General features: G+C 26.8%; 2 protein-coding genes across 2 annotated transcripts; both read right to left on the bottom strand.

Annotated features, from left to right (window-relative positions):
- Positions 1–2,956: 2,956 nt before the first annotated feature.
- On the bottom strand, positions 2,957–4,372 carry OCT59_004495 (uncharacterized protein; the record flags this gene model as incomplete). Its single annotated transcript, XM_066148318.1, has 13 exons — positions 2,957–3,007; positions 3,087–3,117; positions 3,197–3,228; positions 3,309–3,339; positions 3,420–3,449; positions 3,537–3,606; positions 3,654–3,693; positions 3,772–3,801; positions 3,899–3,948; positions 4,022–4,041; positions 4,141–4,181; positions 4,258–4,282; positions 4,359–4,372. The coding sequence occupies 13 exons, from the start codon at positions 4,370–4,372 to the stop codon at positions 2,957–2,959; spliced, it is 465 nt and encodes a 154-aa protein (XP_065996931.1).
- Positions 4,373–11,073: 6,701 nt separating this feature from the next.
- OCT59_004494 (uncharacterized protein) lies at positions 11,074–11,386 on the bottom strand (the record flags this gene model as incomplete). The annotated part of the gene is made up of 2 exons (XM_066148317.1): positions 11,074–11,205; positions 11,276–11,386. The coding sequence occupies 2 exons, from the start codon at positions 11,384–11,386 to the stop codon at positions 11,074–11,076; spliced, it is 243 nt and encodes an 80-aa protein (XP_065996930.1).
- Between the last annotated feature and the right edge of the window lie 2,352 nt (positions 11,387–13,738).

Here is a 13,738-nt window from a genome sequence, read left to right as displayed (position 1 = left end):
AAGATTATTTAAAAGTCTGCTAAAATTGTAAAAAACTATTTGAATTTTTTAAGAAATTGAAAAACAATCTAGACATAACTTATTATCAAAATATCAAAAATAGCTAATATTCTAATATCCTTCATGTCTTACCATATCTGAAAGATATAATACCTAAATCCTTAATTAAATTCCAATTTACTTTAACTAAATTCAAATGGTATATATTATTAATTGTAGATTATAAAATAAGAATTTTTAAAAGAAATAAATCTGAAATTTTTGGCAAATATGACTAAAGTTTTCATAGTATATTTATTTATATTAAAAATTTTAAAATATATAATTTCAACATTCAAGCATTTGATCATTGGTCAAATTACTTAAATGATACAAAACAGAATGTCTAATTTACTGCTTCATTATTACATAGCATAATAGAAACTTTTGAAAAGAAGTTATTATAGATTACTATAATTTCTGATAATGAATCCATTACTATAATACTGAACTGCTAATTATTTTATCATATTGGAAGGAATGGTATAATATTAACATAAAAAATTAGATATTTTTAAAAGTGAGAAAGGTGAAAATAATAATAAATTCTCATTATACACAAATAATAATTTTTCAAATTTTTGAAAGAATTATTATATATTTATCAAATTATTTTGTTTATTTATAAAATCACTTATTATGCAATCAAAAAATACATAAAACTGGAATATAATATTACTTTTAGTAAAAATATTGAAGATGCAATCAAAGATTTAGCAATTACTTATGTACGCTGGTAAAAAAATGGTCTATATCCTACACATATCCTACACATATCTTACATATATCGTCTCAAAATGTAGAAAATCATGCAAATAATACACATATCATACACGTATCGGATACTTATATATATAGTATACCTATCAGGTACCTGATATATGTATGATATATATATTAGTACCCGATATGTGTATGATATGTGTATTATTTGTATATGATTTTCTACATTTTAAGTACCCAATATGTGTAAGATATGTGTAGGATAAATCATTTTTTTACCAGTGGTAGCATATATTTAATCTAACTTTTTTTAAGTTTTGTAATTGATTTAATTATTATAATTAAAAATTCAAAGAAAATTATATACTTTATTTATATATATTTCATAAAAATACATCAGATACTATACAAGGAATTACAAATTGATTAGAATGGATTTAACTAAATAAAACTGATGATCTAGTGGAAAAGTTCTTCCTAAGTTTAGTTTATAGACCAAATTTTCACTTAATATAATACAAAAAATTGCTAAATTTTGTTAAGTCAAACCTGATGATTACCTAATATATAGGACTAAACCAACCTTAAATAACATCAAACATCAAAAAAAAGTATAATTTCTAAATTGTATTTTTAAAATAAGAAAATGCTAATCTAGCATGCATTTATTAGATGATACTGAAATCAAAAAAAATGATAAATTAGTGAGTAATTTCTAATTATATAGGATACAGTCAACTTCCTCTATAGTTACTCCCATTATAGTCACATTCTACTATATAGTCACACCAGTTGAATGTTCAAAATACTTTATTATTAAAATCTATCCTATATAATCACAATCTATCTATAGTCACTATCACACCTATCCTCAAAAATCTTATATTAAAGAGAACCATTTATAATCACAGTTATATAAAAAATATATTAAATAACTTGGCATCTAATAATCGTACGAAGATGTACCATAGCTTGTTAGAATTGTCTTACTGAGATGAATCAAATGGTAGTAGTTTTATCCTTTTATTGTGCAAACAGTCTTATGACTTTATCATTTATTTATATTTTAACTTCAAAAATTAAAAAACAAATAATATCACAAAAATAAGAAAATAACTAATAAAAAATAAAAAGAATAGTCTCACGACTTATATAAGTAAAGAAATCTATACTAAAATAAAGTTAAAGAAAAGAAAAACTAAACTATTACAGAATCGCATACCCCAACTTTACCTGAAGGCCAGTATGAGTCAACTATCCAACATCCAAAAATCCAGTCCATTACCAGAAAAAGACCCTAAGAGGTTGAACTATTAAACAGCGCAGAAAATCCAAGTGTAAGATCCAAGATCCACCCTGAATTATAGAAGAGGATATCTAAAAAATCCAGGAATCCTGAGAAACTGTCGCCAAAGAAGAGTTATGATAATGTGGCATAGTATTAGAAAAAGAAATGGTACATCAGGAAATTTTTTGGGAAGCATATCTGCACAAATTTTCAGAAATTATATCTGCGCAGATTTTTATAAATAACAAAGTTCTGCGCAGATTTTTAAATAAAAAACCTTCGAAATACCTTAGCAATTTTTTTCAGTAAAAATCTGCGTCAAAATAATACAAATTAATTTATTGCATTAATTACTAATTTATTTATATAATCAAAATTACTTTTTTATTATATATTAACAAGTTTACAAATACAATTGAAATCTATTACTAGCCATTGCTATTCATCATCTTTTTACTGCACATTAACATGTTGTTAATGGTTTGGAACATTGTTCCAGTTGGTTCGATTCCAACAAACAACAAACAAAATAGAGATATTTGTTACAAATTTTGAAGTTATTACTTTCAAAATGTCTGACATGAATAAGGTTGCTTGCCGAAACCTAGGGGTTTAGGAAAGATGGCGTTTCACCGAAAAGCGAAATTCTGCTGAAACTATATTAAAATTATATTAAAAAACTGGCGAAACTTTGGAGAAAGGCGAAACTGCTGAAACTTATTATAAATGCCGAAACTGCCGAAACTTTGCCAAAACTATAATAAATTTATAGTAAAATTTTGACAAAACTAATCGTAGGATTTTGAAGAGGTTTAGATAAGCAACCTTAGACATGAAATCCCAAGAATCTAAAAAATAAAGAAAAACGAATGTTAGTAAAATGTTTGTTAAAATAAACCAAAAAATTCATTTCAAAGTGTTATTACCTTCAAAATATGCTAAATGAGAGCCTGGGACCTAAAAATAGAAGAAAAACGAATGTTAGTAAAATGTTCGTTAAAGAAATAAAAAATAAAGAACTTCAAAGTATTATTACTTTCGAAGTTCTTTTAAATGGGAGCTGGGGCCTAAAAAATAGAAGAAAAATGAATATTAGTAAAATGTTCGTTAAAGAAAAATAAAAAAATAACTTCAAAATATTATTACCTTCGAAGTTCTTCCAAATGGAAGTCCAGGACCTAAAAATAGAAGAAAAACAAATGTTAGTAAAACGTTCGTTAAAGAAAATTAAAAAAAAAGAACTTTGAAGTGTCATTACCTTTGAAGTTCTTTCAAATGAGAGATAGGATCTAAAAAATAAAAGAAAATGAACGTTAGTAAAATGTTCGTTAAAGAAAATTAAAAAAAAAGAACTTTAAAGTGTTATTACCTTCGAAGTTCTTTCAAATGAGAGTCGGGACTTAAAAAATAAAGAAAATAAACGTTAGTAAAAGTGTAAAACGTTCATTAAAGAAAATTAAAAAAAAGAAACTTTAAAGTGTTATACCTTCGAAGTTCTTTCAAATAGAGCCAGAATCTAAAAAATAAAGGAAAAATGAATGTTAGTAGAACGTTCACTAAAGAAAAATAAAATAAAAAATAAAAAAGAATTTTAAAAGTTTACCTTCAAAATTCTTTCGTCCAGGAGCCGGAAAACCAAAACCCTACAAAAAAAACAACTGAAACATTAGTAAACGTTTCATAAATTAAAGTAACAAAAAAATAAGAATTTCGAAGTTTACCTTCGAAATTTTATCAAGAAGTCCAAAAACCTGCAAAATAAAAAATTGAAACGTTAGATGTTTCGTTTAATTTTTTTAATTTTTTAAAACATAAAATAAAAAAAATAAATATCGTGAAGTTAAATACCTTCAAAATTCTATCATGAAATTGACCAAAAAGCCAAAAGTGCCTGCAACCTACAAAAAAGATAAATAAAACGTAGTTAACGTTTCGTTGAATAAAAAAAAAAATTAAATATCGAAGTTTTACCTTCAAAATTCTGTATAGATCTACAAAAATAAAAGAAACAAAAATATTAGCAAACGATTCATTAAAAAAAAATAAATTTCATTTAAAAAAATAAAAATTTAAAGAACTTTGAAGAATACCTTCGAAGTTCTATCCAGGTCCCATCCAAGAAGTTGTGGATCTACAAAAAAAAGAAAATTTTATTAGTTAGTAACGCTTCACTAAAATTAAAAGAAAAAACAAAAATTTAAAAATACCTTAAGGTTCCAAGAAGTCATGAACCTACAAAAAGAAAAAATGTTAGTTAGTAACGTTTTATTAAAGAAAATAAAAGAAATTAAAGAACTTCGAAGGATACCTTCGAAGTTCCATTCAGGAAGTACCCAGGAAGCCGTAGACTTACAAAAAGAGAATACCTTAGTAAAACTTCATTAGAAAAAACAAAAAAATAATTGAAGTTTCAAAAGTGAATAAAACTTTCAAAACTTATCATTCCGCCCAAAGATCCCAACCAATATCTATAAAATAAATAGGGCTCCGATCGGTTCGGTTTGGTTCGGTTTTTGCAAAAACTGATACCGAACTGAATTGATCAGTATCGGTATTGATGATTACCGAAACCTATCGATTTCGGTAATCATTAATACCGATACCGGTCAGTAATTACCGAAAACCGAACCGATTTACCGAGCTTTTTTTAAAAAAACGTTTTGTTAAAATTAAGTAATTAATATAACCATTTGTTTATTGTCATTCATTCTATTGGAACGAAATATTTATTATTTACAGCAGTACATGTATAATTTTTTATTTCTAGTTCGTACAAATTCCGAAAGTCCCCTCCAGAAAAGCTAAAACCTACAAAATTTAAAAAAAAAAAATGTTAGTACGTTTCTTGAAGTTAATTTCAAAACTCTATTCCTATAAAACAAACTTACCGTCCGAAAAGAAAAGCTAAAACCTACAAAATTTAAAAAAAGAAACGTTAGTACGTTTCTTGAAGTCAAATTTAAAATTCAACTCCCAAAAAACAAACTTACCGTCCAAAAGTCCTCTCCAGAAAAGCTAAACCCTACAAAATTTAAAAAAAAAGAAACGTTAGTACGTTTCTTGAAGTCAATTTCAAAACTCAACTCCCAAAAAACAAATTTACCGTCCAAAAGTCCTCTCCGGAAAAGCTAAAACCTACAAAATTTAAAAAAAAGAAACGTTAGTACGTTTCTTGAAATCAATTTCAAAACTCAACTCCCAAAAAACAAACTTACCGTCCAAAAGTCCTCTCCAGAAAAGCTAAAACCTACAAAATTTAGAAAAAAAGAAACGTTAGTACGTTTCTTGAAGTCAATTTCAAAACTCAACTCCCAAAAAACAAACTTACCGTCCAAAAGTCCTCTCCGGAAAAGCAAAAACCTACAAAATTTAAAAAAAAGAAACGTTAGTACGTTTCTTGAAGTCAATTTCAAAACTCAACTCCCAAAAAACAAAATTACCGTCCAAAAGTCCTCTCCGGAAAAGCTAAAACCTACAAAATTTTAAAAAAAAGAAACGTTAGTACGTTTCTTGAAGTCAATTTCAAAACTCAACTCCCAAAAAACAAACTTACCGTCCAAAAGTCCTTTCCGGAAAAGCTAAAACCTACAAAATTTAAAAAAAAGAAACGTTAGTACGTTTCTTGAAGTTAATTTCAAAACTCAACTCCCAAAAAACAAACTTACCATCCAAAAGTCCTCTTCAGAAAAGCTAAAACCTACAAAATTTAAAAAAAAAGAAACGTTAGTACGTTTCTTGAAGTCAATTTCAAAACTCAACTTCCAAAAAACGAACTTACCGTCCAAAAGTCCTCTCCGGAAAAGCTAAAACTTATAAATTTAAAAAAAGAAACGTCAGTTCGTTTCTTGAAGTTTATTTCTAAAACTCCCTTCTTGATAAACATCATCAGAATAAGGAACATACTGATATTGCGAAATTTTCCCATTCGAAAGTTCCACTAAAATCTATATAGTACGACTAAAGTTAATCTCCTTTTCAGAAAAGGAGAAAGGGAGACGTCACACATGATACACAAAATAAAGTAAATTCCGCAGTTAGGTGTATATCCTTATACATTTTCTTGCAGTTTTATCCGTCTCACGACAACTTTATTTTTGAATATTGACCCCAGAACAAAATCGCATTAACGATATTCTTCGTAGGATAAGAAATATTGGACCAGTTAATGATATTCTTCATAGGATAAAAAATATGGGACCAGTCAGTGATATGGTGAGACAACGTCCTCTGCGGTAACCGAAAAAACGAAAAAATACTTTTTTTCAAAATGAAAAAAAAACTTTATTTTCTTTTTTTTTTAAGAGAAACTTCGATCATGTAATATTTCATGACGTTAACCAATATAAATACAATACCGTACAATACCTAAAATAAAAATCGATAAATATTGTACGCAAATAAGCAAATAAACTAAACCATTAAACATATCGTTTAATATTGCATATCATGCCCTGATATGTTATTACCCGATACTTCATCATTTGACCGGTGTAACTAATAAAAAACGTTTTTATTTCAAAAAATAACGTTGCGAAACAAACACAGTTTTGCAACGTTTGTTTAAAAAAACATCAACGATCCATTTTTTTTTTTATTAAATTGGTTATGAAAAAGCATTTTCGTAAGACTTTGATTGAATTGGATCGGGTTTAACAATTTTATTTGTCAAAATTAAAAGCTATCAACACACATTTTCCATACATTTTCAACATTGTGTTATAAAGAAGTGAGGTTATCGTAAGAAATTATATCAATCATCTTCTTTTGATGTAAATTATTCATCCAAAGTTTTCCTGAGTATCCAATTCTTCTCCATCCAAATAACTAACTTCAAATAACAAAATTCAAATATGAAAAACTAATAAACCTAAATTTAATCTAAAACACCTGAACGAAACCAATGCTTCAGACACATGACTGCACGCACAGTTTTGGGTGCAAGACTTGCTCTATCATATGTTATTACGTCAGCTGCGCTGGAAAAAATACGTTCAGCAGGAGCACTCGTTGCTACCAAATAAAATATTTTTACATTAAAAAATATTATTGAATAATAAATAAAACAGATTAGTAATAAACCTGGAACCCCAAGGTAGTCCTTGGCCATATTCGATAAGTTAGGATATTCTTCCTCATGTCGCTATTAATTAAAAAATTGTTACAAATATTTAATTAAATAAATATTCTTTAAAATAATAAACTTACTTTCCACCAATTTAAAGTATCACACAGAGCTTGTGCTCAATCAGCATTAAGATAACGATCAAATTCACTTACAGATTCAATACGGCGCCGTTTGAAAATATGTGAAACAAGATCTTCATCTGATGAATTATATTTTATATTAGTATTTTGAGTTTCTTGAGGTGCATATAACGTCATATAGAGTTCAGATACCTATTAAATTATTATATAGTATGTATAAAATAAAGAAAATTATAATATAATTTAAATAAAACAAATGAAACTCATACAGTTTTTTTTGTTCTATCAACCCATTGGGTTTCCCATTCATTATTTTTCATATATTCTACTTTAAGACGTGGATCTAAAACTATATATATTACAAACATTATTAAAATTAATTAAATTAAATTAACTTAATAATAACTTACTTAAAGAAACTGCATATAAAGTTGAATCAGTTTTATTGTAGTAAATTTTAAGCTTATTAATGGCATTAATTGCCGCTTCCTATTAAAAAAAAGGAATTTAATTACATTTAATATAAATATTAAATATAAATAAACTTACTTTTCCATTTTCAAATCTATTTGGAGTATCCCGGAAATCCTCTAATTTATTTAACAAAATATTGTATATAAGAATCACGTATGATAGTGTTGGGTATGCTTCCCCACAAATTTGCTTTGTTGCTTTAGCAAAATACTAAAAAATAAAAATTTTTAATAAAACTATAAAAATACATAATTATATATATAATATTAAAATTTAACCTTCAATAACTCTTCTATTTCTAATAAATTAATCCATTCATCTTCATTAATTGTAAAAGGACGAAGATTTGAATCACTGTTACTTAATATATTAAGTGGCTAAAAATAAAATTATAATTGTTTTTAATAAATTAATTAAAATAAAAATTAATAAAATAACAAACTTACTTCCTTAAGTTTTCTTGCCCTTACAAGCATATCATATGTAGAGTTCCATCTAGTGCGAACATCTAGTATGACATTTAGATTTGGAACATTTGCAACTTTACATTGAGCTTTGAATTTATCTACTTGTTGGGGTGATGCTTTTATTTTTTTAATAAGAGTACGAAGCTAAAAGGCAATACAATTTTTTAATAGATTTATTAATTAAATTTTAATAATAATAATATAATAAAATTATTTACCTTAACTATCAAACTACCAACTTCTTCATTTGATGATTCATCATTATCTGTGGCTTTAAGGGTAGTAAGGACTTGTTGTGCTGCTAGATTGATTACATGGGCCAAGCAACGCACGTGCTTATCATCACTATCATAATAGATGTATCTTTGAGAAAGATCAGATTCAACAGCTTTGAGAAATGTAATATTGTTGCTGGCATTATCAGTCGTTACCCCAAGAATCTATATAAATTTTTTTTTTAATTTTTATTAAAATTATCTTACTATTTATAAAAAAAACTAACCTTTGATTCAATATTAAAATTTTTTAAGCTTTTTAAAAAAGCATCTTTGATATTGGCACCTAGTGTTCCGAAAAAAAACTGATCCGATTCGTATTCGCAGATCTGATCCGAAATGGATCGAATCGGATCAGCTTTTTTATGATCCGTGATCCGATCCGAATCAAAAAAATTTGATCCGTTTCGGATCAAATCGAATCGGATCAGTTATTCATTCAAATCGGATCGGATCAGATCAGATTCGAACGGATTCGGATCGGATCCGAATCTTAGAAAATAAAAAACGTTTTCGTGCAACGTTTTTTATTAAGACAATTAAAAACCGTTGCGAAACGGTTCTTTTTAGTTAAATAAACCATTTTGCAACGGTTTATATTAAAATCATTAAAAAACCGTTGCGAAACGGTTTTTTTAGTTAAATAAACCGTTTTGCAACGGTTTTTATTAAAATAATTTAAAAAACCGTTGTGAAACGGTTCTTTTTAGTTAAATAAACCGTTTCGCAACGGTTTATATTAAAATTGTTAAAAAAACCGTTGCGAAACGGTTATTTTTAGTTAAATAAACCGTTTCGCAACGGTTATTTTTAGTTAAATAAACCGTTTCGCAACGGTTATTTTTAGTTAAATAAACCATTTCGCAACGGTTATTTTTAGTTAAATAAACCATTTCGCAACGGTTTATATTAAAATAATTTAAAAACCGTTGCGAAACGGTTATTTTAAGTTAAATAAACCATTTCGCAACGGTTTATATTAAAATAATTTAAAAAACCATTGCGAAATGGTTCTTTTTAGTAAATAAACCGTTTCGCAATGGTTTATATTAAAATTGTTAAAAAAACCGTTGCGAAACGGTTCCTTTTAGTTAAATAAACCGTTTCGCAACGGTTTTTATTAAAATTATTTAAAAAACTGTTACGAAATGGTTATTTTAAGTTAAATAAACCGTTTCGCAACGGTTTATATTAAACTCATTAAAAGAAACTGTTGCGAAACGGTTCTTTTTAGTTAAATAAACCGTTTCACAACGGTTTATATTAAAATTGTTAAAAAAACCGTTGCGAAACGGTTATTTTTAGTTAAATAAACCATTTCGCAACGGTTTATATTAAAATAATTTAAAAACTGTTGCGAAACGGTTATTTTAAGTTAAATAAACCGTTTCGCAACGGTTTATATTAAAATAATTTAAAAAACCGTTGCGAAACGGTTCTTTTTAGTAAATAAACCGTTTCGCAACGGTTTTCATTAAAATTATTTAAAAACTGTTGCGAAACGGTTATTTTAAGTTAAATAAACCGTTTCGCAACGGTTTATATTAAACTCATTAAAAGAAACTGTTGCGAAACGGTTCTTTTTAGTTAAATAAACTGTTTCGCAACGGTTTATATTAAAATTGTTAAAAGAAACCGTTGCGAAATGGTTCTTTTTAGTTAAATAAACCATTTTGCAACGGTTCTTTTTAGTTAAATAAACCGTTTCACAACGGTTTATATTAAAATTGTTAAAAAAACCGTTGCGAAATGGTTCTTTTTTGTTAAATAAACCGTTTTGCAACGGTTTTCATTAAAATTATTTAAAAACCGTTGCAAAACGGTTATTTTAAGTTAAATAAACCGTTTCGCAACGGTTTATATTAAACTCATTAAAAGAAACCGTTGCGAAACGGTTCTTTTTAGTTAAATAAACCATTTCGCAACGGTTTATATTAAACTCATTAAAAGAAACCGTTGCGAAACGGTTCTTTTTAGTTAAATAAACCGTTTCGCAACGGTTTATATTAAAATCATTGAAAAACCGTTGTGAAATGGTTCTTTTTAGTTAAATAAACCGTTGCGAAATGGTTCTTTTTAGTTAAATAAACCGTTTCGCAACAGTTTTTATTAAACCAATTTAAAAAACCGTTGCGAAATGGTTATTTTTAGTTAAATAAACCGTTTCGCAACGGTTTATACTAAAATAATTTAAAAAACCGTTGCGAAACGGTTCTTTTTAGTTAAATAAACCGTTTCGCAACGGTTTATATTAAATTCGTTAAAAAACCGTTTCGCAACAGTTTTTTTTCAAATAAAAAATGTTTCACAACATTTTTTATTAAATAAATCTTTAAAAAAACGTTGCGAAACATTTTTTTAATTTCTGATTCGGATCGGATTCAGATCAAATCAGTTTTATCCGAATTGGATTCAGACCGAATCGAATCAAGCTCATTTCGGATTCAGATCGGATCGGATCCAATTATTTTTGATCCGAATTCGGATCGGATTGGATCCAACTTTTTTTGATCCAAATTCGGATAAGATCAGATTCATCTCAAATCCGATCTGATTCGATCCGTTCGGAACACTATTGGCACCTGAGTGCGGCCCTTCAAGTTTAATAAAATCTAAAAGGAAACTTTTTAATTTCCCAATTTTCTGTAACCAAATGAGCTGTTATTTCTAAAAAAGAAAAATTATTCGATGAAGTCCATGCATCGATCGTAAAAGAAATTTTACTAGACGTATTCTACAAAAATTAAAATAATAATTAGTAAAATTCAAATAAAACTATTATTAAAAACATTAATATATATAACCTGTAAAATAGAAGCAACTTTTTTTTGACTATCATTAAAAGATGTCATAATATAATTTTTGATCGTATCAGCAGATGGAATGAAGGCATCTTTACGTAAAAGAGAAATCATATTACGAAAATCTTCAGATTCAACACAAGTAAAAGGAAGGTCATTTTTTACAATCCATCAAATAATAAATTTTTTAAAAGTTTCTTTACTATATACCTAAATATGAATATTAATAAAATATATGAGTTTATAAATTAAAAATTAAAATATTCATATTTAATGCACAAAATTATAACCTATATGAATAAAAAGAAATGAACATTATACTTATAATTACTTCAGAATTATTAATAGATTCACATATTGTAAGTTATTTTTTTCCTTTTTCTTTCATTAATTTATGTTTACTTTTAATATGACCAGCCATTTCCGACGTACTTCCTTTATTGCAAGCAATTAAAATCTTACAATGCTTGCATTTTGCCTTCTTCACAGTTTCATCATATGTGAAGTGCTTCCACACCCAACTACGTTTCTTCGTATTAGTTTCTTCTTGTTCTACTTCACGCTCAATATTTTTTTCTATCTGCCACTCCTCAGTTTCAGTATCATCAACTTGATTTTCTTCAGTCTCAGACTCAGCCTCTTCCTCAACCTCTTCCTCAGCAGCTTCTTCCTCAGTCTCATACTCAGCCTCTTCCTCAGCCTCTTCCTCGGCTGTTTCCTCAATGTCGTTTTCTTCGAACTCAGAAGTCATTATTGTAATTAGTTATTATTATTATTATAGAGAAATTAGTATATAATTAATATTAGAAATAAAAAAAAATGAAAAAAATGAAAAAAATGTAAAAAAAGATTAAAATTGATAAGATCGATCTGCAAAAATTTGGTAATTAAATCAGAAATACTCAATTCCGTAATATTGCAGATTGCGCGATTTTGCAATCATGTGATTTGTGGCGAGAAGAGTTCTTGATAATATTGTTAAAAGAAAAGAAAAAATGTCGTACTTTGACGTTTTTTAATAAGAAAAAAAATTAATTAGTTAAAAAACGCTAAGTGCGACGTTTTTAAACTAAAAAATTAAAAAAAAAATGTATTTTTTATTAAAAACGTCGCACTTTGACATTTTTTTAATAAGTTAAAAAACACCAAGTGCGACGTTTTTAAACTAAAAAATCAAAAAAAAATTGTATTTTTTTATTAAAAACGTCGCGCTTTAACGTTTTTTAATAAAAAATAAATTAAATTAGATTAAAAAAACGTCAAGTGCAACATTTTTTAATAAAAAATAAATTACATTAGTTATAAAATGTCAAGTGCGACGTTTTTAAACTAAAAAATAAAAAAAAAATTGTATTTTTTTATTAAAAACGTCGCATTTTGACGTTTTTTAATAAAAAATAAATTAAATTAGTTAAAAAACGTCAAGTGCAATGTTTTTAAACTAAAATCAAAAAAATTATATATTTTTTATTAAAAACGCCGCATTCTGACATTTTTTTAATAAAAAATAAATTAACTTAGTTAAAAAACGTCAAGTGCGACGTTTTAAACTAAAAAATAAAAAAAAAATTTTTTTATTAAAAACATCGCACTTTGACGTTTTTTAATAAAAATAAATTAAATTAGTTAAAAAACGTCAAGTGCGACGTTTTTTAAACTAAAATCAAAAAAAAAATATTTTTTTTATTAAAAATGCCGCATTTTGACGTCTTTTTAATAAAAAATAAATTAAACATAGTTAAAAAACGTCGCACTTTAACGTTTTTAAACTAAAAAATAAAAAAAAATAATTTTTTATTAAAAACGTCGCACTTTGACGTTTTTTTAATAAAAATAAATTAACTTAGTTAAAAAAACGTCAAGTGCGACGTTTTTAAACTAAAAAATAAAAAAAAATTTTTTATTAAAAACGTTGCACTTTGACGTTTTTTTAATAAATTAGTTAAAAAACGTCAAGTGCGGCATTTTTTAACCAAAACATTTACCGAAACTGAACGGTAAAATCTACCGAACTGATCAGTAAAATTTACCGAACTGAACGGTAAAATCTACTGAACTGAACGGTAAAATCTACCAAACTGATCGGTAAAATTTACCGAAACTTACCAAAAGTTTTAGTTCAGTAAATCGGTTCAGTAAATCGCAAAACTGATACCAAAACTGAAATTACTGAAACCGATCGGTAAATTTACCGAAAGGTTCGGTTCGGTAAATCAGAATACCGAAACCGTTCTAATACTGAAACCGATCGGTACAGTTTGGTAGTTACTGAAATCGATCGGAGCCCTAGTTGAACGTATTACTTGCCTTTTTTCTTAGTCATAATGATGTCTTATATCACCGAAGAGCGAAATATTAAAAAGTTTTATTTTGTCTTTTTGAGATTTAGTGAATTAACACGAAAATAATTTACATGTTAAAGAAGTAAAAAAACCTTACTTGCCGTGATATATATATAAAAAAATT

The sequence above is a fragment of the Rhizophagus irregularis genome, chromosome 12 (genome assembly GCF_026210795.1).
Source record: "Rhizophagus irregularis chromosome 12, complete sequence".
In the NCBI taxonomy this organism is placed as follows: domain Eukaryota; kingdom Fungi; phylum Glomeromycota; class Glomeromycetes; order Glomerales; family Glomeraceae; genus Rhizophagus; species Rhizophagus irregularis.
This window is presented reverse-complemented; position numbering and strand designations above follow the sequence as displayed.